The 26,606-nt window shown below is 37.1% G+C and overlaps 1 protein-coding gene across 1 annotated transcript; it reads left to right on the top strand.

Annotated features, from left to right (window-relative positions):
• Window positions 1–678: 678 nt before the first annotated feature.
• Window positions 679–26,606, top strand: ppm1j (protein phosphatase, Mg2+/Mn2+ dependent, 1J). Its single transcript, XM_030134551.1, has 10 exons — window positions 679–1,232; window positions 13,866–13,980; window positions 17,410–17,739; window positions 18,185–18,297; window positions 18,623–18,707; window positions 19,146–19,264; window positions 19,699–19,762; window positions 21,759–21,866; window positions 22,432–22,583; window positions 25,111–26,606. Exons 1-10 carry the CDS (start codon window positions 964–966, stop codon window positions 25,256–25,258), a joined length of 1,503 nt encoding a protein of 500 aa, XP_029990411.1. The 5' UTR covers window positions 679–963; the 3' UTR covers window positions 25,259–26,606.

Here is a 26,606-nt window from a genome sequence, read left to right as displayed (position 1 = left end):
ATAACAGTGGTATAAAAGCCACAAAAATAAATAAATAAATGAATAAAAAATTATACAAAAAATTCAAAGAAAAAAAATAAATTAAAAGGTTCCACTATGTAATTACCCAATCACCCAATCACAGGCACCTTCCAACTTATGGACTGATTTTTTTCCATCTATGTTTGTGCTGATTCCATCGTGGGCTTGAATTCTGAAGCCTGTGGATGCTTGTTGTTATTGTTGTTGTTGTTGTTGTTGTTGTTGTTGTTTGATCGATGTATTTTTTATTAATTTTCAGTTTTTCAAACATACAAAAAGTAAGACAAACACTGAAACATATAACAGAGGTATAAAATGCCACAAATAAATAAATAAATAAATAAAAATAAACAAATAAATAAATAAATAAAAATTCAAGGAAAAAGAAAAAAAAAAAAAAAACATTAAAAGGTTCCACTGTGTAATCACCCAATCACAGGCATCTTCAAACTTATGGACTGATTTTTTTTTTCCCCATCTGTGTTTGGGTTGATTCCATCGTGGGCTTGTATTCTGCAGCCTGTGGATGCTTCTTGCAGCTGCTGTGTTTTTTTTTTTTTTTTTTTTTTTTTTGCATGTGACATTATCCACGGCAGGCTGCACCTCTGTGTGAAGCCCTGCCTTCTGAGCGGAGCTGCAGCCTCCTGCCGGATTACAGCCCATACGCAGCCAGAGGAGGCTTTATTCTGTCTGAATGAGGAAAACATCGCGCTTGCCTGTCTGAAAGCTGTCACATGGGGCCGAGGAGGAAAAAAAATCGCTTCCTGAAATGATCCTCGTCACTGACTTTGTCGGCTTTATTTTTGTTCTCCCTCTAACGTAAAATCGCTCCGTGATTTTTTTTATTTTTTTTTTTAATTATTTTTTTTTTATTTATTTATTTTTTTATTTCTTAATTTCCGTCTGAATCTTTTGTGCCGTGTGTGTATCTGTCGTGTACCTATGATGATAAGCAAAGTTAAAAACGCGATGTCCACTCTGGTGGGAGGGATGATGCCCCACGGACACCACCACCACCACCATAACCATCACTCAGGTGCCGGCGGACAGACCTGCGGACCGGACAGCCTGCCGCCGCGCTTCCCCTACGGCCGGCCGGATTTCTTGGACCTCACCCCGGAGCTCCTGCAGTACTCCACGGAACACGCATCACGGCCGGTGCTGACGTTAAAGAGAGGCAGCAGGCTTCCGTGGACGACTGGATACGCAGAGTGAGTGGGTCAAACACCAGCCATTCATTGATGATTTCAGCATAAACATGTAAAAAAAAAAACAAAAAAAAAACAACGCACTTCCATGTGTTTCATTACTGGCACTGATATGATAAATGCGTGGCCTGTGTTGTGTTTTCTGTGCTGCAGCCTCAGCTCCTCCGAATCCACTGCAGCAGCCAAATGATGGCCTCTTATTATTGCACTGCTTCTACCACTGTGTTTCTTCCATCTAAATACCCTTAAGTGATAGTTCCAGGAGGCTGTCTGCTATGTAATAAGACAAAACAAGCCTTATTGTGCTGTGAAATGAACCATCTTTGCCCACAGGCTCCTCCTCTGTTCAGTTTGTAGAGTAGCTCACAGACATACCAAGCTGTGCAAAAGTGAAAGCAGGTAGGCTATGCAGTCTACCTGTTTACAGCAGATTCACTCATAAATATAGTTGTTTTCTTTTAGATTTCATGCCTCAGTGACAGTTAATGTTCTGTGTTTGTTGTCATTTGCATATTCATAGAAAGTATGTTATAGTCCAAGCTTCTAAATACTTTCATTATTATAAAGTTCAGTTGATACTTAGTGTTTTGACATTTTTTCATTTTTATGCTGATGGTGTCCTTGGGGTTCCTGTGGGTGCTGTACTAATACACCTGCAGTACTCTTACAGGTAGTACTTCCATGTGTTTTATTACTAGTACTGATAAATGCGTGGCCTGTGATGTGTTTTCTGTGCTGCAGCCTCAGCTCCTCCGAATCCACTGCAGCAGCCAAATGATGGCCTCTTATTATTGCACTGCTTCTACCACTGTGTTTCTTCCATCTAAATACCCTTAAGTGATAGTTCCAGGAGGCTGTCTGCTATGTAATAAGACAAAACAAGCCTTATTGTGCTGTGAAATGAACCATCTTTGCCCACAGGCTCCTCCTCTGTTCAGTTTGTAGAGTAGCTCACAGACATACCAGGCTGTGCAAAAGTGAAAGCAGGTAGGCTATGCAGTCTACCTGTTTACAGCAGATTCACTCATAAATATAGTTGTTTTCTTTTAGATTTCATGCCTCAGTGACAGTTAATGTTCTGTGTTTGTTGTCATTTGCATATTCATAGAAAGTATGTTCTAGTCCAAGCTTCTAAATACTTTCATTATTATAAAGTTCAGTTGATACTTAGTGTTTTGACATTTTTTCATTTTTATGCTGATGGTGTCCTTGGGGTTCCTGTGGGTGCTGTACTAATACACCTGCAGTACTCTTACAGGTAGTACTTCCATGTGTTTTATTACTAGTACTGATAAATGCGTGGCCTGTGATGTGTTTTCTGTGCTGCAGCCTCAGCTCCTCCGAATCCACTGCAGCAGCCAAATGATGGCCTCTTATTATTGCACTGCTTCTACCACTGTGTTTCTTCCATCTAAATACCCTTAAGTGATAGTTCCAGGAGGCTGTCTGCTATGTAATAAGACAAAACAAGCCTTATTGTGCTGTGAAATGAACCATCTTTGCCCACAGGCTCCTCCTCTGTTCAGTTTGTAGAGTAGCTCACAGACATACCAGGCTGTGCAAAAGTGAAAGCAGGTAGGCTATGCAGTCTACCTGTTTACAGCAGATTCACTCATAAATATAGTTGTTTTCTTTTAGATTTCATGCCTCAGTGACAGTTAATGTTCTGTGTTTGTTGTCATTTGCATATTCATAGAAAGTATGTTCTAGTCCAAGCTTCTAAATACTTTCATTATTATAAAGTTCAGTTGATACTTAGTGTTTTGACATTTTTTCATTTTTATGCTGATGGTGTCCTTGGGGTTCCTGTGGGTGCTGTACTAATACACCTGCAGTACTCTTACAGGTAGTACTTCCATGTGTTTTATTACTAGTACTGATAAATGCGTGGCCTGTGATGTGTTTTCTGTGCTGCAGCCTCAGCTCCTCCGAATCCACTGCAGCAGCCAAATGATGGCCTCTTATTATTGCACTGCTTCTACCACTGTGTTTCTTCCATCTAAATACCCTTAAGTGATAGTTCCAGGAGGCTGTCTGCTATGTAATAAGACAAAACAAGCCTTATTGTGCTGTGAAATGAACCATCTTTGCCCACAGGCTCCTCCTCTGTTCAGTTTGTAGAGTAGCTCACAGACATACCAGGCTGTGCAAAAGTGAAAGCAGGTAGGCTATGCAGTCTACCTGTTTACAGCAGATTGACTCATAAATATAGTTGTTTTCTTTTAGATTTCATGCCTCAGTGACAGTTAATGTTCTGTGTTTGTTGTCATTTGCATATTCATAGAAAGTATGTTCTAGTCCAAGCTTCTAAATACTTTCATTATTATAAAGTTCAGTTGATACTTAGTGTTTTGACATTTTTTCATTTTTATGCTGATGGTGTCCTTGGGGTTCCTGTGGGTGCTGTACTAATACACCTGCAGTACTCTTACAGGTAGTACTTCCATGTGTTTTATTACTAGTACTGATAAATGCGTGGCCTGTGATGTGTTTTCTGTGCTGCAGCCTCAGCTCCTCCGAATCCACTGCAGCAGCCAAATGATGGCCTCTTATTATTGCACTGCTTCTACCACTGTGTTTCTTCCATCTAAATACCCTTAAGTGATAGTTCCAGGAGGCTGTCTGCTATGTAATAAGACAAAACAAGCCTTATTGTGCTGTGAAATGAACCATCTTTGCCCACAGGCTCCTCCTCTGTTCAGTTTGTAGAGTAGCTCACAGACATACCAGGCTGTGCAAAAGTGAAAGCAGGTAGGCTATGCAGTCTACCTGTTTACAGCAGATTGACTCATAAATATAGTTGTTTTCTTTTAGATTTCATGCCTCAGTGACAGTTAATGTTCTGTGTTTGTTGTCATTTGCATATTCATAGAAAGTATGTTCTAGTCCAAGCTTCTAAATACTTTCATTATTATAAAGTTCAGTTGATACTTAGTGTTTTGACATTTTTTCATTTTTATGCTGATGGTGTCCTTGGGGTTCCTGTGGGTGCTGTACTAATACACCTGCAGTACTCTTACAGGTAGTACTTCCATGTGTTTTATTACTAGTACTGATAAATGCGTGGCCTGTGATGTGTTTTCTGTGCTGCAGCCTCAGCTCCTCCGAATCCACTGCAGCAGCCAAATGATGGCCTCTTATTATTGCACTGCTTCTACCACTGTGTTCCTTCCATCTAAATACCCTTAAGTGATAGTTCCAGGAGGCTGTCTGCTATGTAATAAGACAAAACAAGCCTTATTGTGCTGTGAAATGAACCATCTTTGCCCACAGGCTCCTCCTCTGTTCAGTTTGTAGAGTAGCTCACAGACATACCAGGCTGTGCAAAAGTGAAAGCAGGTAGGCTATGCAGTCTACCTGTTTACAGCAGATTGACTCATAAATATAATTGTTTTTTTTTTAGATTTCATGCCTCAGTGACAGTTAATGTTAAGTGTTTGTTGTCATTTGCATATTCATAGAAAGTATGTTATAGTCCAAGCTTCTAAATTCTTTCATTATTATAAAGTTTAGTTGATACTTACCCAGATAGCAAAATCATTATGGCTTAAATCTGGCCCAAAACTGGCATGCCATTTTGGCAAAGGTCTGGGCGGATGTATGTCTAAATGGCCCAGAATAGGCAAGCCAAAATCAAACCAGAAGGAAGCCAAAATTCACCCAAAACTAATTGAGGACTTACAAAATATAGCCATAATTGTCCCAGAAAAGCCCCAAATCCCCATAATCCAGCCAAAAAGTAGCCAAAACGGACCCAAACAGAGGCCAAAAGGAGGCCATAATTCACCCAAAATTTGTGTTGATCATGCTTTTAAAATTAAGTGGGGTTAGTGGGTAGAAATTCCCGCTCTTTGCGCAGTGTTTTGGCTTTACAGAAATATGCCAAAACACAACGAAAAAACATCTATACATGGAATAAGATGTTGCCGCTCTTTAGTCAGTCTTCTGACTTGGTATAAACATGCCATACCATCCCTATACTTGATCCCACTCTTTGCCCAGTCTTTTGGTTAACCATATATATATGCCATAACTCAGCCATATATTGTTGGTGCCTCCATATCTATTATGGATAACCTTAATCATACCACAGTTAAGCCTAAAGGTTTTCATAATGCCAAAAGAAAGCCAAAAATATGCCATAATACTGCCAAAACATTTGCTATCTGGGTAGTGTATTCACATTTTTTCATTTTTATGCTGATGGTTTCCCTCCTGGTGTCCTTGGGGTTCCTGCGGGTGCTGTACTAATGCACCTGCAGTACTCTTACAGGTAGTACAATGCAGCAGCGTTTCATTCACACGATTGGTCAGAATGTGCTGTTAGGGCAATTCCCACTGAGGGAAAAACACTTTCAGAAAACCCAGTCTCCCAGAGAGAGAGTGTGTGTGTGTGGGGGGGGGGTATGACAGGCTTGTACAGCTCTAGTCTTACAGTATGTGGGCTATACCACTGCATGCTGACCACCCCCTCCTGGACCCACTGTGGAGACAAAAAAAGATGAGTCATGCAGAAAGGCTCAAGGGGACGAGGGTGAGGAGAACTGTGACGACAGTTATCTCAGAGGACTGAATGAGTGAGGCCAAAATGAGGACACGTTAATGAAAAAGGGAGGTTTCTGTGTGGGAATGTGCACCGTCATCAGTGCTGTCAACCTCATTCTGCAGCAGTGTTTTTATTTTGATATAACACCCTGAAGCTATAATCACCGTATTAGATGCGCCACTGACAAACCAGTCGAATGATCTCATCTTCATTCCCTACAAAGAAAAACAAAAAACCACACCCACAATTGGACAAAAATATACCGCTCACACTAGTAAGTTGTCAGTATTGTCTCAGGTTGTTAAGATAAGTATATTTTGATTATTATATCAGCATTAACTTGAGATTGATGAAGCTCTTTGTATTAAAAGGTGTTACATTAACTGTGATTAGAGTGGAACAGTCCAAATCTGAAAAAATTTGGCTCATTTTCTATTTTTCAAATGTACTTGTAAACACATCCACTTTGTCCCTTTTGCTGCAAGTATGGCTTGCTTTTTCTCTTTTTTTGTTTTGTTTTTTTCTTTCTTTTTCACAAAAATGAGCAGGAACAATGAAGGCCAAACGTTGAAGGTGGATGCTGTCCAGTTGGAGGCCACCCTGCTGGCTTACATTCAGACTCAGTGCAACTTTTCCTCTTTGATATGCCTTAATTAGTTGCAGTCTGTCATTCTGCTGGTAATGAGGATTCATTTCTTTGTTGTTTGGGTTTTTTTTGGCCGGGCATGACTGTCGTCGAACAGTTTTTCATTGTGTTTTCATGTTGGGCACTAGCGTTTAGACACAGTGTGACTGGTATAGCACAAGGATGCATAACTTTATAACAGTATAGTCTCAGCAATCAGACATACACAGGGGATCTAATTTCAAATAAAATCAGTCTGCAGTTTTAAAGCTCCATACAGGCTTTGGATGCTGACGATAATGAGTCTAATTGATGCTCCAACACTGCAGTACAACACTAGGTCAGCATAAACATGTGAGTGCACTTTAGGGAGTCCACACAAAGTGCTTTTGTCAAGTAGCTATTTAATTCGATTTAACATGGAGGCATCCTTTCAGGCCTTAACACCAGGATCAGGCTACAGAGTGAGAGGAGCAAATACAAGGGAAACAGATGGGCATTTTCATGGATATGTTGTTCTAAGTGCAACATATTCACAAAATCCAACCGTGAGGTCTTGGTAATTACAGGAACAAATCTGTAAACGGTATTAAAAAAAATACCATACAATATGCCTTACACTTTCTGTCACCAGTATCTCAAAATGTTAATGGCAAATTAAGTCATTAATTTTGGCTTTTACCTGTAGTGAACTAGATGCCTCAAATTATTCTTACTGAGAAATACAGTTTTCTTTTGTAAAGGGTATTAGCTATAGATTGACTAGAGATTCGGTACATTTTCTTTTTAATCAAATAAACTAGGGCTCCAGTCAAGGTTTCTCAAAAGCCTCAGTATTTCAGTTTTGTTTGTTTTGGTTTTTTTATATATTTTATATATATATATATATATATATATATATATATATATATATATATATATATATATATATATATATATATATAATTTTCCCATCAGTCTGACTAAGGTTAGGTTCATCTGCTGTTATCAAGCTAACTACTGTTAGCATTTTAGCTAACTAGCTTATGTTAGCTGGGTTTAGCTAACATTAGCTGAGCACATATTGTATATTTGATTAAAAAGGTAATCTTATGTTTTGTAACTACTAACACCAAACATAATATTGTCTTTAGATCCCAGAAACTTTTGTAAATTGCGTAGAACTAACTACTGGTGACCTGAGATAGTGTTTGTGCATATACATAGAATAAAGTTCCTGCTATAGACCGGTCATTGGCAAAATATCATAGGAGGAAATCACACCAGAACAATACAAGTGTTTAAAGCCCTCCATCCTGACATGATTAAACAGGTATAGTTAAGTATAGCTAAGTTATTATTTTAAGAAAATAATGTATTACTATCAGTACACATTTCTGTGGTCGGAGTAATTTGTTAAAAATATAAAACATCTTGAGATTTGGAACAGTTTTCACCACAATTTTCACTGAACATACAGGTAAATATATGAAGTATATCCAGTTAACACCCTGCAGTCTTAAGGTAGCATTACAGAACAAGACATGAGTGATCATTACAGAAGGGTGTTTTCAAAGGGTGAGGTGAACAAGTAATAACTGTAAAATGTACTTTATATTCACATTCAGTCTCTAAGAATCAACATCATATGCTTGGAGTGAGTTTGCTATTAGTCAGTCATTAAATAATCTATGTATATGTAGGTCATAAGTACTTTATATCTATATTAGTATAGATTAGAAGTACTTTACAATCACTTTCAGTCAATAATAATTACATTTAGATGTGATTGGAGTGAGTTTGCTACTGTTTAGAGTCATTAAATAGATACAAGTTTCAGCAGGGTTAGATTATAGTAGCTTTTGTAAACAGTGTTTAGGCTTTTAGTCATACTATTACTGGTGATTTGTTTTTGTCATGACTTGCCTTGCAACTTTTATTTTTGGTATTGCACCACTCACTCTGAAAAATGTGACGTGGAGCTTCCTCCCCCTCTCCCGTCCTCTAAAATATGCTTACACTGATTCTTGGGTGTTCAGCATGTTACAGGGACTTCTTTAATGACTGCGGATACTGAGTCTGTTGGCACCATTCAGCAGTGCTTTTTTGCATCTTTCTATTATAAAACAATAATATTCAAATAATCTGTTCCTGTCTCAAATGCACACAGCACAACAGACCAAACTGATGAAATGAGTATAAAGTGTTGACCTGTAATGCTGAAATAACTACTTGTATTGCAAAAATTAACACAAATATTCATTAGAGTTACAACGAGTACATTCAAATTGCTGGTAGTTATTATAATTTGTAATCTGATATTATCATCACCTCACAATCTAAAAGGATTATTTCAATGTGCTGACCTTGATTCAGAGGTGTTTTTATTCCATGGATTACATGCACCACTGATCTGTCTCTGATTGAACTACTAAACTGTGTTCACAGAATCACTAAAACTGCCTGAGTATTAGTGTGCAACTATGTCTAAACCACAGCCCTGTGTTTTGTTATGAAACTTATCTACTTGTGTGTCAGCGAGAGCAACACAATGGCGCACATCACCTTAAAAGGTCCACAAGCCGCAACAACAGAATTCACTGAAACTCGCAACTTCCTCTTTTTGTTCTTTCCTTGTATAATATACAGTAGGAAGACACTGTCAAAGACGCATTGTTTCGCCGAACATGACCAGTAATGGTTTTTAGTCACAAGATACAGAACCATATGACTGAGACACAGTTATCAGAGTATTAAGTCACATTATAGGAGGGCTACTGCAACTCATGGTTTAGAATCACATCCTCCCACGCAAAACACATTATGTGTAATTATAGCTCATTGAGCTCATGTGACCGCTTTAAACCATAGAAAAACTACTAATTCTTCACCATGGATCAAGATTGGTATTTTTACCCTCATAGCATAATTGTCTGAGTCATATTTATGGCCAAATAGTGGTATCTGCATAACTTTGGTCTCCTAACACTGCTGCTTCATTTTGTATCATTGGCTATGTCCTGAAAAGAATATGACATTGGCAGTTATGCTATGAGGCTAATGATATGTAACATTGACAATCAGTTTCATAATCCCATTTCTATGACACCCACTTTTTTTTAATGATTTATTTTTTATAGTAAAGTTGTGCTTTAATCAGGGCACTCTGTTTGTGAAATATTGAAACTAAGGCAGAACAACCACATCATTTTTCTAGAATTGCACTTCATCCAGGACATATTTAATTTCATGCACTGCTGGTGAAATTCTCAGCCAGTACTTAAGTTTTAGATGAGATCATTTTGGGATAATGGGTGTTGATACCAACCACTATGCCAGTGCTGTTAGTGAAATGACATCTTATTTGCCAATAGTCCAGTGGTTCCTAACCTTTTTTGGCTCATGACCCCATTTTAACATCACACATTTCTGGCGACCCCAGGCATTGAAAACAGAGATATTTTTTTGCGAAAATTAATTAGTTTTTGATCATATAATAGTTTGCTGTACTATGTTGCAGATAAACAGTAATTTTAGATGACATTTAGTCTACATAATGTATATTATTATGGACAGAAGCAGGTATAGATTACTGCACAAAGGGAGAATTTTATTTCCCTTGGTCAGGATATGTACAGTCAGTCCAGCTTGTATTTACCATCCTGCAAATTAATATTGAAAAAACAGTAACTCAAACTATAAATTATGAAAGAGCTGCAGCATCTTAAACTGGCCACAGTGAACATTTGACAGATAAACAGTACCACAGTGATTCAGTTTCAGCTTCACAGTTTGTCATGTATTGTTATGTATTGTGATTGTCTCTCTCAACTCACCATATGTTTTTTATTAGTATTTTTTTTTTTAACCCTGTAAAGCCTCAACCATTAAATTATTGACAGAAAATTCTAGTTTTTTGAAACTGGACCCTTATTGGTCCTTCTGAACAACCAAACAATTTTTTTTTTTCCAAATATCAATTTCCGTGTATGAGTTTCAGTTTTGTATCATATTACATACATTGGGTCTCAATGCTCAAATATTATTATTTTTGAACAAACAAAAACATAATATAACATAAACTTGTCTAACAAATTGGTAATTCCTTTCAAAACTGGCAAAGTTCTGCCTCCTTCCTCATTAATAACAATCTTGTAGTGTCACTGGAAAGGCTTCTGGTGAACAAATTCCTACCCCCTGGTAGATTATCTGTGTATTGCTTGTATCTAATTGTATACATCAGGTTTTTCAAGAAAAAAAATATCACACTGATCATGTAGAGGGCTTCAAAACTCATGTATCAAATATGATACGTTTGGCATTATAGGGTTAATTTTTTATCAATTACTAGAAATTTCAGGTGACCCCATTTGAATTCCAGACGACCCCACGTGGGGTCCTGACTCCAGGGTTGAAAAACACTGCAATAGTCACATTTTTGGCCCATGATTGGTTGGTATATCAGTGCATCCCAAATTTTAAGATATTTTGTCTGAATGAAAATATGTATATATTAGGAAAAGTATTAGTGGAAAGTTTGCAAGTTGAATGGACAGTGTGCGGGATACCTTTTTTCTTCTTCACTTGTACCTCATGCTCCTACGCACCTGTCCCCTGAGGACTTTTTAAGTGTGCACCAATCTCCATACCTTATTTTAGGAAAAGTAACATTTTAGCATATACAACATTTTAATACAATTATGGTTTGTTTCAACATGATCTCACTCTGTCTGATTTTCAGCAGTGAAAAAAAAGTCATATTTTAAGACGTTTCTGGCCGTCTATCAGCAAGCCCACCCTTCCTTCAATAATTGGCAGTACATGTGCATTTAATAACAGCAATTAAAATCTGTTTGTGATGAGCCAAGCCTCAGAGCTTCAGTGTTTTGTTTTTTTGGGGGGTATTTTTTTTTACCTGTTATGAGCTCAACAAAAAAACCAAAGCATCAGCTAAGGCAGAGTAAAGCTACAGTAATCACACACAAATGCTGACGGAAAGTTATAGATGTACTGTCATCAGAATCACAAATAGAGGAAGAGTTTTTTTTTTTTTTTTAACCCCAGCCCTGCATCTAAATCTCTGATAATCTTGTAGCTAATGCAGAAAGTTTATACGGCAATCAAGCGACTTAACATTCTTCACCGCCATTAGTTCTAATGCAGGGAGCGCTGTGCAGGACATTGCGGTGCCAGACCTCTGCTTTCATCTGATTAGAAAGTGAAAGGGCTCTTTATAATCCTGATTTGGACAGCAGTTGCATTTTGTGCCTCATATTTGATGCTCTCTGATATCAGGGCTTTGGGCCAGCCGCTGACCATTCTCTGTAATGATTATAATCAGCTGAACTATCTGGACACAGAGATCAGAGGTCTTAATGTGACAATATTCTTTTCTTTTGCTCCTTTTGTGAGACTATCAAACTTTTTCTTTTTTTCCTCACGGTTTCTTTTTCATTTTTATTCTATTTCTCTATTTTCCCCTCTTGCAGTAACCGATAAACTAATCCTGTCTGTGCAGAAGTTTCCAAGGGAATCTTAAGGACGATTCTTGAATTACTGGTGTTGCGTAATAGCCATAATGCAGTATTATCCAGCTAATGTGGCATTTATCTATAATTGAAACTGAAAATGTTACATAACGGGCCAGCTTGAGGTCCACAGTGTGGGCTGTCTAAGTAAGCCTTATGTGGCATGAAATTTATTTTTGCACTACGATATTTTGGAAAGTGGTTTGAGCTGTGTGACCGTCAGAGTGAGCATCAAGCCTGTGTTATTTTTAGATACTGAGAGATTATTTTGTACCAATACAGTTACTGTAAAGCTGCTGTAGCTGCACTAATCAATACTGTTTTCACAACAAAAAAATTGGTGCAGCGTCAACGGGGTTATTCACGGTGACAAACCCAATAATAACCTTTTGCTCTGCACTTTCTCTCAGATGTACACAATGTTTCAGCATCTTTCAGCTTTTCCTTTCATTTTTCCTGTTTTTGGTTCACTTGTTTTCAGTCACAGCAGGCTGCTGATGTCGACAAAAAGGCTTTGATAATGCCTCATTAAAGTTCTTACCAAACAGGCACACAGTTAATGAAGCACCAGATACATATTTTTCGTTGTGAAGGTGATGAAGACCAAGAAGAGATAAAAGAAACACAATGTTTACTTAGTTCACAGATGGTCAAGCGTGATTTCACATTCCTTGTTCTAGATATGCTAACATGCAAATAAGGAACATTTCACAGGGATAAAATCAGTTATTGCTAGGCTATAATAAAGTTACTAATTTCTTTAATCCTTGATGAATGACACAAGTCAAGAGGAAGCTTTAATATCCTGTCACATGTTCATCAGCAGTTTATCAGTAACTGCATCAGTTACACCTACTGAGACAAATGTGTGACTAAGTTAGAACATGTTGCCAATTCCAAAGAAAATATCTGGATATTCTTCTCAGTAAAAAGCTTTTGCATTGAATATAACCACTGACCACAGTAAGACAGGTAGTTGTGTTGGACAAGAAGACCTTTCAATGCTAGAAATTTAGTAATATAAAAAAAAAAAATGATAGAACATGAATACTTCGGTAGTGTGGACAAAGCCTGTGTGATGTCAACAAATGGTTTGTAGAGTGCAGCAAAGTTGGGCCTTTTTGTCATCGTCATCTTGAGGTTTTTTGGGGGATTTTTTTCATGTAAGGGAGGAGCTGCAGAAGAGCAAGAGATGATACTCACTAAGCTAATACAAACTTTATAGAAACACTGACCACACAACAGTTTTTGACATTTCTGTGTTAGCTTCATTTTTCAACATTGCCGATAGCCACTTGATTTAAATGTATGGTTATTTTTCAGTTGTATTGCCTAAATATTTGTCAGCAAAGTAATGCAAGTGGCTATAGTTGACATACTTACTTTAATACTGTTACTAACAGGATAACTCAGGGTAACATATGCTATGTCTAAAGGAGTGGAGAAATTAATGATGGACTTATAATGATCTATTAAAAAAAATATTACATTTGAATATGAAATAGAAACCTAAGTATGTGAACTTCAGTTTAAGTGGTATGTGTTGATCCTGTCGTTTAATAGATAAATAAATAATAAATCTTTTTTTAATAAGTACACATAAAGTAGCTGAGTAGAGTTTCTTGAGTCTTTGTGTTAGTACCTACATCGAACACAGCTGCAGTACAGACCAGGACAGATGCAACTAGACTCTGTAACAGTGCATTACTCTGAAGCTATTATCCTCCACAGGCATCAGCTCATAATAAAAACACTTAATCCCTTCTACAAGTTCCCTCTGGGACACGGCAGCATCCTGCCCCATTTTTCCTCCACTTTTCTCTCTACCTCTCTCTCTCTCTGTGGGTGTCTTTGAGGCTGCCATTATGTTTTTATGTGGTTAGAGGACTGAGAGCAAACACTCTAAATCATCTGTCTCGAGGCTCACCTTTCTTTTTTCACCTCTTTTTGTCCACCAGAGTGATCAATGCTGGGAAGAGCATGCTCAATGAGGACCAGGCCTCTTGTGAAAAGCTGTTTGTGAAGAAGCCGAGTGGCAAACACCGCAACTCCACTCTGCTGGAGGACAACGGGGTGAGCCAAGGACAAACTCAAAAACATTAAACAGGAGTCAGGGTACAAGGGAGAAATGTCTGGTTTTAAGGACAGCAGCTCTATTAAGCAATCAGTGAAAATGCTTTGGAAACTGACGTCAGTCCTGGAGGTATCATAATGCCACGGAAAGGTATTTGAAATTCTCATTGTAGCTTAGAATGAAATTTAGTCTGAGCAATGAGGCATGGCCTTACCCCATCTGTTCATACAGAGGCATATAAAACCTACCTGCGGACACATTAAAAACACAGGCCCCAGCTAAGACCTCTGAGGAACACCTTTAACCAACTCCAGTAGACTTGTAAGTACATGTACAGCACCTACATGTTTCATCTTATATTCCAAGACATAATATCCAAAGAGGAGCGGAGACCCATTAGATCTTTGACAAAGTCCAAGTCCATCCACATTTTCATAAAATAAAATTAAACAAATTCAGGTCCATGGGTCATGTGTACACCCTCCATGTTGAGCTACCATGTTTTTGTAGCAGCTCAGAGCTGTCTTTTTTTTTTTTTTTTTTTTTTTTTTTTTAAATATTTTACAGCTGGTGACATCCAGTACGCGGGTACATCACTATCACTTTCTATTTCTGACTTAAAACCAGTGTAATTATTCACCTAAATTTTAAAACCCAAAACAGATTAAACAAATCCTGACTATTTTTTCATTGTTGCAATCTGCATTTTCGCCATTACATTATGTATTTAATATTTGGAATTTCATGACAACCTCTAGTTTTCCTTGTTTCTCTTGTTTTTCGTATTGCCTCCTATCTAAAGTTTAGTGTGGCATATCAGGAAGAACTTCACTTTTTGCCAAGTGTACATGTGTAAAGCATTTTTGAGTACTTAGAAAAACACTACAGGGTGTCCCATAAGTCTCCATACATAGGAAAAATAAACGTTTCTTGACATAAACCATTTTTATTTATATAATATGCTCTATATGACTGCCATTTTGTCGGGAACACATTTCAATGCGTGTCTGCTGTAGAACTATAAAGAAGAAATATAAAGAAATACATGTTAGAACCATATATGTATGGAATGTATTATGTCTCCTATGTATGGAGACTTATGGGACACCCTGTATATAAAACCGATGTATTATTATTATTATTATTATTATTATTATTATTATTGTTGTTGTTGTTGTTGTTGTTGTTGTTGTTATTATTATTATTATTTTGTTTTTTTGCTTTTATTTGATAGTTGTGAGTAAAGATAGGTGAGGTAGAAATACAAACATGGAGAGGTAAGATGACTTGCAAAACAGGTTGCTGATGGACGCCAACAACCTACATGGCTGTTCCAAGTATGTATTTGCTTTTCCACCTTTATGTGTTTATAGCAGCAGATTCATTGCATTACCTATGCAAACACCTCGGCCTTAGCCAAGGATAGTGAGCTATGCCCTAGATCATCTAATGCGGCAGGTTTATTCACAGTTCAAGATTCAAAGTATAAATCCACACAGTTTGCTCTGTTTGAAATAATTCTTTTTTAAGGAACAATGTTGTCAAAATGGTTTCAAAACAAGCATGAAAGTCAGTGCTCTGCACAAACAGTTTCAGGCTAATTGCTTATTGTCACTTTTATTTAATCATTTATATAAACTCACATGCCGAAGATGTACAGATTCATAAACTCATAAAACCCCAATACAGTACAGCTGGAAAACATTGAAGTAAATGGCTACAGCTTTAGTTTTGTTTTGCTCTGTTTTAACCTCAGTTGTAAATCATTGTTTTATTTGTATGTGTAATTACTTTAATGCAGTGTAAAGTGTGAAGGTTTGACAGGCATTTACGGAGAAAACTAAATGTCCAAATAAAAACCTAGTACCGGAGAAAAAGACAAAAGGCTTGGTTTTTAATGACTGTGGTGCTGCAGTCTTTACTGATTTCATGTTACTTTTCACATCAGTTTATGTGTTTACTCCTGACAGACCTGCATACAAACACATGTCCTCCATTTGGTGTAAATAAATTACATCATCCCTGGTCTCACCCCTCCTCCACTCTAGTATCGCATCAGAGGGGTAAACAGATGTCTCGTTCCTGTTCATCTGTTAGTTTGTTAGTGTAGCCAACTCGCAAACACAAAAGGTGGCAATGCCTTTTTTACCCATGCATTATGGGTAAAGAGAAAAACATGAGGAGATTTTTACCATAGTCTGCCCATTACTTGGGTCAATTCTGTAGTGATAGGTATCAGAGAATATTTAAATAATTACCAGTTTAGGTATCGCTGCACAGTTTTTGTGATCATTGTACAATTTTTCATTTACACGCTGCTACAAAACTACATTTTTTAACATATACCGTGATAGTCATGATACCGTACTGCAAGGGTGTCAAACTCATTTTGGTTCAAGGGCCATATTTAGCCCAATTTGATCTCAAGTGGGCCAGACCAGTAAAATAAGGACTTAATAACTGATATATAATGGCAAATCCAAGTTTTTCCTTTTTGTTTTAGTACAAAAAAAACCCAGTTACATTATGAAAACATTTACATTTTACAAAAAAGATGTGAATAACCTGAAAAAAAAAGATTTCATTTGAAAAATTAGTGCAATTTTAACAATATTATGCCTTGTCTTATTATTTATACATGTACATTACACACAATGTTACATAAACATTTGGGAACAGGCAGAATATTGTTAAAATTTTGGAGTTTGGAACTAAAATTTGAACAATTTCTACAATATTACATCTCTTATTAACACAACTACAGATCACAGTGGATCCATAAATGCACAAAACATTTAGTAACAGGCAGAATATTGTTAAAATTGCACATTTTGGGTTGTTCATCTCTGTTTTTATTTATGTATTTATTTGCATTTTATTGTGAAAGAATAGTTTTGTAAATGTAAATATTTTCACAGTGTAAGGTTTTTTTTTTCACTTAAATTTTTTCCACATAGTTTTTCACAAAGAAAATTTGTCATCATTATTTATGGGTTATTGTGTTGTTATCTTTACTTGAGATCACATTGGTCTGTATGTGGAACTTGAACCAAAAGGATTTGGACAACCTTGACTGTTCAGATTAAGTTTTACACTTTCATCCTGCGGGCTGGAATGGAACCTTTGGTGGGCCAGATTTGGCCCCCGGGCTCCATGTTTGACACCTGTGCTGTACTGCAAGTCAAGCTCATAATTCATCTTCTATCTTGCCAAACTGAATATAATAATACAAAAATATCCATATACTTAAGTTCAATGATGTTTTGCAATATCGAATCAATTCTCAAAAACATTGTATTGATTTTTAATTGATACTGTTTGTGGCAGATGCTGGTTCAGTTGTGACTTTCCTTTAATTAGATTTAAACATTGAGTCACTGGTTCTTGTTCTGTCATTTTATTCATGTTTAATATGTGTCTGTTTTTAGGATGGTACAGGAATCCCTATGCACTTCTGGGGGGTGTTCGATGGTCATGCAGGTTCAGGAGCTGCTATTATGGCCTCTAAGCTTCTTCATCGTCTCATCAGAGACCGTTTAGGTGAAATTTGCCACCTTTTGGAGAACCCCACCAGCGCACCTCCGATCTGCTTGGCCAAGAACGGCAGCCCGTACCAGGCGGAGGCAAAGAAGGGAGCCACACAGGAAACAGAAGATCCAGATTCTGTCAGCGACTCCTCGATCCGCTTTCACATGGAGAAGGTTGTCAGCCTGGAGAGCCTGGTGATGGGGGTAATAGAGACTGCTTTCAAACAGATGGTAAGCAGATGAAAACTAGCAGTGCATGTGAGAGAAATAATAACAGAACTTTGCATTTTTTAGCTTTCAGCAGGCTTTTTTGGCTTTTTTGTTTTCCCAGCTCTACCAGGTCTGTTCTGAAGAAAAACTTTCTGGCAAACCCATGTTTCTCTTTGCAGCTTTTTTCAAGTGTAGGGCATATACATTATATCAGATGAATGCTTATAGTTTAAACTCACTTAATGGTTAAGATATTTCTGATAATACTATACAGTTCTACAAAGCCTGCTTTTTTTTTTTTTTTTTTTCCAATTCAAAAGCACCACTGCTTTGTTGTAAACACAAAAACACACTGAGAATATAGTGAGACATACAGAGTAATGAGAGGCAAACTAAGTTCTGAAATCCACTGAGACTTTATGCTTTTTTCTTTCATCTTTTGTTTTCGCCTGTCTCTCTCTTCAAGGATGACCTAATTGAAAAGGAAAAAGCATCGTATGCCATCTCGGGTGGGTGTTGTGCCTTAGCTGCCATTCATTTAATGGGGAAGCTCTATGTGGCCAATGCTGGAGATAGCAGGTAAGAGATCTGAGAAAATGTGGTTGAATTACATCCTGAACTATGTAGTGTGGACTTGAAGTTAAAAAGGAAGAAGCTAAGAAATTCTTTGAAACTAACTGAAAAATGATTCAGATTGGATATGTAATTCACTCTCCTTTGTACACTGAGCCACAGATCAAATGGAAATGTTCTCAGACGTAGCTTCTTGCACCCTCTGGGGTTCACTTTTTGATACTGCAACATCCAGCAACCCTTGAGCTGACAAAACTTGTATTGGCTTAAAAAATAAAACATGAGATGGGGTAATCCTCTTCCTGTTTCTCTTTCCTCTTTCTCTCTGCAGGGCTATAATCATAAGAAATAATGAAGTCATTCCTGTGACTAATGAATTCACACCGGAGTCAGAGAGGCAGCGCCTACAATATCTGGTAATTTTTAATGTTTAGTTACATATGGTGCATTTTACAAACATGTGCTATAAAATAAACGCATCATGATGATCTGTTCAAGAGAATTTTAATCATGTTAGTGCATTGCAAACTGTGAAATAAAGATTATATGTACAATGTAGTCAGCTGAGCCTTTACAAGTCAAGTGGAATTTTATGGTCTACAGCAAGATAAGCTGCCAATAGAAGAGGAGGAAATCCTGTATGATCCTGAAATAAAATGATGTTCACTAATGTATTTCTGAGTCACAGAGTGGGTGGATAGCCTAGTGATTCGGCTAAAACAGGGAGCTTTGTTTTCAGAAGTCAGTATACTCCACTAGCAGTTTTCTTTTCCTGCTGAAATCTTACTTATATTCAGGTTTTAGGAAATGTCTAATCTGTATAAGACCCTAACTCATTTTGTGTGTTACTACAGGGTTTCCTGAGGCCAGAGCTCCTGGGCAATGAGTTCACTCACATTGAGTTTCCGCGTAGGATTCAGCACAGTGAACTGGGGAAAAAGATGCTCTACAGAGACCACACCATGACCGGCTGGTAAAACGGACAAATAATATACATGTTTTAGTCTGAAATATGATGTATGGAGTTGAATGAGGAGTGCGTTGACTAACTTACATTATAGGTGTTCTTCTTGGTAGTTCTTCTAGGGTCAACTGTACTAGTTTGGCTCTTTTGAAAACATTCTATCTCTCATTTACATTTACATTTACATGTCTCTCATTCAAGAAACTTCTTTAGTTCTAATTGCTGGTGGGTGGAAAGTGGACTTATAAACCTGTAGGGGCAGTGGTCTGTGTAGGTTGTTTTTTCCATATGTTAATGACCTTAAGTGTTAGGGATCCAGGGTCAAAAGAGCTTAACTAGTCCTGTTGAACCTAGAAGAACTACCAAGAAGAACAATAAACTGGGGAAATGAGAATTTTCACAGACATTATGGATGTTGTTCATGTGTCATTTGTTGCTTTCAGGGCTTATAAGACAATCGTTGAAGATGATCTGAAATTCCCTTTGATATATGGCGAGGGTAAAAAGGTGAGAAGAATTTATAATGAACTCAAGCAGATCACAGATTATTTTTTAGGAATGTTATGGAGCTAATTCATTAATGATATAATTACAGTGTGTACTTTATGGACCATGTCTGCAGTCGTATAATCACAGTTTTTGCACTGACAGTTGTACGTGTGCATGAAACAGTTGCAGTGTGTAAAAAGTCTAAATTGATGTTACCAACTTTAACAGTGTTCCCTTTTCAGTATTAGTTGTCTTAATTAGGGCTTTGCAAAGATATAACTACTTGTATGAAAGTAAATTTGGGTTTCCCCTCAATACATTAATGCACAGTGCATCACAATGCATCTAACAGAAACAGTTTTACAGTGTTACACAATTTATGACTTTTGAAGCATTACAGTCTATGTCGATGTCATTATATACAGGGTGGGGAAGCAAAATTTACAATATTTTGAGGCAGGGATTGAAAGACAGTGTATGACCAATTAGTTTATTGAAAGTCATGAGAATTTATTTGCCACAAGAAAATTTACATCATTGAAAATGTTTTTATTCAATGTGTCCTCCTTCTTTCTCAATAACTGCCTTCACACGCTTCCTGAAACTTGCGCAAGTGTTCCTCAAATATTCGGGTGACAACTTCTCCCATTCTTCTTTAATAGTATCTTCCAGACTTTCTCGTAATAGTTTTGCTCATAGTCATTCTCTTCTTTCCATTATAAACAGTCTTTATGGACACTCCAACTATTTTTGAAATCTCCTTTGGTGTGATGAGCGCATTCAGCAAATCACACACTCTTTGATGTTTGCTTTCCTGATTACTCATATGGGCAAAAGTTTCTGAAAAGGTATGGATAATAGTGTTAGGTATGATTATGACATCAATATATGTTTGGTTTCAAAACAATTGACGTAGTGCCTGTTGAGAAAAAACAACTAAATGTTCATTGTAAATTTTGCTTCCCCACCCTGTAAATAATCCACACCTTATGAGAAATTAAATCTGGTGCACCGGTTCATCCAGCATATTCCTTAGCACCAGTCTATACAGATTATATTTATTAAAAACATTTATTTATTTATTTATTTATTTATTTATAAAATGTAAAGAAACAAAATAAAACAAAATGAAGCAAATTAGGCAAAAACAAAATAACATTTAAATGAACAGAATCTATCTTCAAGTACGTGCGAGTCTGAATTTTGCATGGTTGAAAAGGAGTAGGAAGAAGTATAAATTTATTTAATCCTACCCCTCAAGTGCTTTCACACCTTTATCAGTAACTTAATACAAAAATCAAATAATACATTTTTCCTAATTTCAGCATTCAACCACAACAAATACAAAATGCAGTAATTGAATTGTACACAGCAATATGTTCATGGCAGTACAGTCATACAAACAGACTCAATAGTTCAACAGTTTTCTTCAATAATACAGCATATTTATCAATACAACATTATCCATAAACAAACAGCCCTCATTGTCATTATTAAATACTGTACCTCTCAAGAATCAATTCTTTATATCTTTTTTTTAAACTGAATTATGTTTGATATTTGTTTTATCTCCACACACAATTTGTTCCGCAATTTTACTCCACAGATGGTAATACAGAAATTTTTTAAAGTAGTGTGTACTTTATGAATCTTTAAATTTAATTTTCCCCGTGAATCAAAGCCTCTCTTTCTTTCACCAAACAATTCTTGAATATTACCCGGCAGTAAGTTATTCTTTGCTTTATACATTATATGAATAGTTATTTGAATTGAACATAATAACAGTATGAAGCATTTTCACCACATGATCATATTTGCTAAAGTCAGTGACGTCAGTTTGTGCAGAAATGCTTAATATTTTCATCACTGTCCCAGAGACCATAGTACTGACAGTAATAATCCCATCATAACTGGATTTTCCCAGAACTGAAGCTCATCACAAGCAAACAGTGTACGTTCGTGTGTGTTTTTGTGCCTCCTCTTATGTGTGTGGATTTTGCGGTGCTGAACACAGGCCCGTGTGATGGCAACCATTGGCGTGACCCGTGGGCTGGGGGACCATGACCTGAAAGTGTACAACTCCAACATTTACATCAAACCCTTCCTGTCTTGCGTCCCTGAGGTGAGTGTAACAAGTCAAAAGTAATACTGTCAACGCTGCCCAAGGAGCTGCCTCTGAGCTGTTGCCACTTTGATGAAATCATGATAGTTTTCGTATAACCGCTGGGCTCTTGTCACTTTGTAGACTTGGATTTCCAAAGATATGGACTTGTGTTTTTGTAAAGTGGAATGAAACTTGTTCATTCATCTCAAAGCACAGACTTCCTATGAAAAAAACTGAGTGAAGACAATACTTATTATTGATATATTAGATTAAACAAAATACCCTTTGTCTCTTCTGTTTGGTATTGTTTGCATTTCCCTTCCTGTTCTACCTCATTCCCCCTCTCTTTTCCTTGAAATGTGCTCATTTGACCATATTGCAATGAATACACGCGACTCAAAACAAGGGGATCAGCTTAACATTTCAAATGTAAATGAACACAAGCAGCTTTTCTACTGTAAATGGAGGTTATGCCCTTTGCATGCAAGCAGCAGGCTGCTAATGTTATAGTAGTAAACACAAAATGCATTGCTCTCTTTATGTAAACTGGTTTCTAACAGTAATGATAAATGTCCTGTCACAGGTGCAGGTCTATAACCTGGATGAAAACAAACACGGCCCCAACGATGTTTTAGTTATGGGTACAGATGGATTGTGGGACGTAACGACAGACAGGGAAGTGGCAGATGCTGTGTCAGCCTACTTATCCTGCTGTGACCCTACTGATCCCATGAGGTATGCGGTCCGCCTAATAGACCTTTACATTGGCCTTTTGTTCTCCTTGTTAGGAGCTGTATGAACATGAAGGGGAAGGTTTTATGAAAGCTGCAGTTTCTTGAGTAATGTCACAACTGGTGTAGTACTGTTGATCCAGTAGACGGCAAAAGATTCAGGTGTCTTGGAAATAGTTTTTCGGGTTTTTTTTTTTTTTTTTAATTTTTTTTTCCCACAACACCAAGTCACTGAGACAAGTGTTTTCTTTGTTTGGAGCCTGTTTGGATTTAATTTTTTTCCTATTCTTTTCTTTTTTTTTCATCTTCAGACAACTCAAGTATAATCACATTTAACAAGTTATACTACCAAGACCATTAAATGATATTCATTGAGGTTTACCATTATAAGTTTAAGTTCCCCAGCTCCACTCTTTTGTCCAAATACGGTCACTTTTGGCACTAAAAATGGAAGATGACAACAACCAAATGCCAAACATGTGATTTTTAAATGACTGAATAACAAGTCAGAATTTTCAACATACCTTGATGCAGGTAAATTGTTTTGCAGTAAATTATTCCTACAGTTGGAACCTGCTTTATTTGAGAATTAAATTACATATTAAAGAATGTATTTTGGTGCATCATTGTGAAGGGGTCATGCTTGGATTCTTGTTCTGATCTTTGTCTTTGGTGAGGTTAGAAGAATCCATTTCAAAACTAACTATAGTGTTGCTCCTTGTTGCTGTTGTAATGGAGGTGAAGAGAGACAATGAGGAACTCAATAAAAAAGGTCCTTTTTTGTAGGAGGGCAGGGGGAACAGCCCCATAAGATCACAAGATGGCTTTTTAACTTAGAATCACAATTCACAATCTTAATCACAATTTGTCTCAGCTCTTACAATATGTAGATGAGTTAAAACTAAAGTATAATTAGTTTAGGACTTGGTTGCATGCGCTGGATTTATTGTTTTTATCTGACTACAAACTGTATTATTACACCACTTTGGACTATACTATTGTAGTATTTTGGCAGTAGCTACTCAAGAAAACACTTCCCACATTTTCCTAACTAACATTTGGCTGTGACATCTGCAGTGTTTCCATTAATCACAGAGACTGAGGCCTAATTTGTCTCACTGTAGGTTTATAATGAACCAAAAATGGTTTTACTCTCTAAAGCATCTGTGTAAATTACATTCACTGCTGCTCACAGTTCAGATCAGACCAGAGACTGACTGACTGTGGTAATTAATTTCATCAGTCATTATTTCTTCATCAGTAGAAAAACAGCACATTACTCAAACTTTGCAAGTTAAGGTGGACTAAAACACTTCAGTGCAACACAGATGTTAAAGCTAAAGGGTTCATAAGGAAATGCTGAATGCAAAACAGCATAATTAAACTGATACTTGGACCATTTAAAAGGAACATAAACTGAGTAGGAATGTTTTGACCGCTCTGTTAATTAATGAGATGATCTGTATGATTCCTCTAAAACAGGGGTGTCCAGTCCTGGTCCTTGAGGCTTGGTATCCTGCATGTTTTAAATGTATCCCTCTTCCAACACACCTGATTCAAATGATAAGCCTATCATCAAGCTCTGCAGAAGCCTGATAATGACCGACAGGTGTGCTGGAAGAGGAAAATATCTCAAACATGCAGGATACCGGCCCTTGAGGACCGGAGTTGGATATCCCTGCTCTAAAACATTTAACATCATATCATCATATCACCATAGATTGCCCAACCTTACATGTAAACAACTGAGATTGTCATTAGCATTGAAATTCACTCAGCTAATATTGACAAATAACTAGCTCCTACAACAAAGACAGCACACAAGCAGCCAAGAATTCTTACATATTGAACTGTTAAATCAGTGGTTTCCAACCTTTTTTGTTTCGTGACCCCATTTTAACATCACAAATTTCTAGCAACCCCAGACATTCAGAACAGAAACTTTTTTTTTGTTGCTAAAATTAATTTGTTTTTGATCATGTAATAGTTTGCTATACTACGTTACAAATAAAGGTTAATTTTAGACAACATTTAGTCTATATAATGTATATTAATATGGACGGAGGCAGAAAAGCCAGGTTCAGATTATGGCACAAAGTGCGAATTTTATTCTCCTTGGTCAGGATATGTACTGTCAGTCCAGCTTGTATTTGCAAGGCTGACAATTAATACTGAACAAACAATAACTCAAACTATGAATTATGAAAGAGCTGCACCGTCTTAAACCGACCACAATGAACATTTGAAAGATAAACAGTACCACAGTGTTTCAGTTTCAGCTTCACAGTTTGTCTTTTATAGATTGGGATTGTCTCTGTCAACTCACCATAAATTTTTTATCAGTAATTTATTATTATTATTTTTAATCAATTACTAGAAATTTCAGGCAACCCCATTTGAATTCCAGGTGACCCCACGTGGGGTCCCGACCCCAAGGTTGAAAAACACTGTGTTAAATGCACAGATGCAAGCTAAAAGTTTTTTCTCAGTGTTGTAATGACTGCTTTTACAGTGTTCTCTGTGTGCTGCAGGTACACACTGGCCGCCCAGGATCTGCTAATGAGGTCTCGAGGAGTGCTGAAAGAGCGTGGTTGGCGGCTACCCAACGATAGACTGGGCTCAGGTGATGACATTACTGTGTTTGTCATCCCGCTCGCAGGCCAGGAGTCAGAGACATGACGCGGTGTTGTAGAGACCGCTATGACAGAGCTGACTTTGAAGGGTCCGTCCCGCGGTCCCTCCGAGCTCCCTCAACCCTGGATCACCTGGGCAATGGGAGAAAAAAACCATCTTTGTCATAGGGAAGACGTGGGTCCAAGCAGCACCTTCATCAACCCCTTTATCGGACCCAGTCCCTCCCTCTCATTTCATCTGGGATCAGTCACCCATCTTGTTTGGTTAGTCTTTGTCATGTAACAAAAGATTTTCAGTGACATTATAAAAGAAGTCACACATTTTCTTCCTGACCTGCTGTTTGTGATGGTTGCCAGTGAGAATTAAATCCCTGTAGTGTTTCTTTCCTGTTTATGTTAATGCTTTTAAAGCTGGACTTAAACCTCTGAACTGATTTTCATGTCATGCCCTAATGTGATGCTGTTTTGTAAAAAAAAAAAAAAAGAAAAGAAAAGAAAAGAAAAGAAAAGAAAAGAAAAGAAAAAAGCTCTCCTGCAGTTTCACAATCACATTTTAAAGAGGATTGAAGAAGAGAATGTAGGGGAATGTGGGGAAACCAAAGAGATGCCATTATGGCATGAGGAGGGAACAGTGTAAAAATAAATACATGAAAGATACATAATAAAACAAAAAAAGGCTGTTACATTGATGTCTTACATTAAACAAGCATGGAGAAAGTTAACACAGTGGAGTGGACCTTTTCAGACAGAATCAGTTGAAACTATGTTGCTGTACTTCCTTTGCTAATGATAGATGAATGACGACACCTGAGGCACTTGAAGAATGTTGTACATGCTCTGTGGTAGCCCATGATTTGGTACATCTTTGTATTGAATGTGCTCTTTCTTTTTTCTTTTTTCTTCATTTATTTGTTTTTATCATGGCAGTAAACAGAGGGGTCATACTTGTGTTCACTTAAAAAAATGAAGGAACAGGATAAGTGATGTTTTCATTTAATTCCATGTTATTTTTTAATTACTCAAAGGGGAAAGTGACTTGTCCTCAGTACATGTCTAGGTATAGTAAGATGTGATAAATTTTCACACATATGCCTTACTAAGAGATGAAAGGGAGTTTTTCATCAGATGCACTAAATTTGAACCTTGTAGAAGTGGCAATGAACATTGTATGGTCTTAACTGTACCGTTTACCTCTTTTCTACCATTTTGTTATGTCATGTTACTTAGATTATCCATATATTTTTAAAAGAAACCTTTTGGTTGTGAGCAGTATAAGAAATTTATTTTTATGTTTCTATCCATAACTGTTTTAAGAGAAGCTGTTTCCTGTGAGCTACCAAAATGTGTGGTAGAGGGATAATGTGTAAGTTTAGAAATAAATCTGATTTTTCCCA

Source organism: Sphaeramia orbicularis, chromosome 5 (assembly GCF_902148855.1).
Source record: "Sphaeramia orbicularis chromosome 5, fSphaOr1.1, whole genome shotgun sequence".
Lineage (NCBI taxonomy): Eukaryota > Metazoa > Chordata > Actinopteri > Kurtiformes > Apogonidae > Sphaeramia > Sphaeramia orbicularis.
This window is presented reverse-complemented; position numbering and strand designations above follow the sequence as displayed.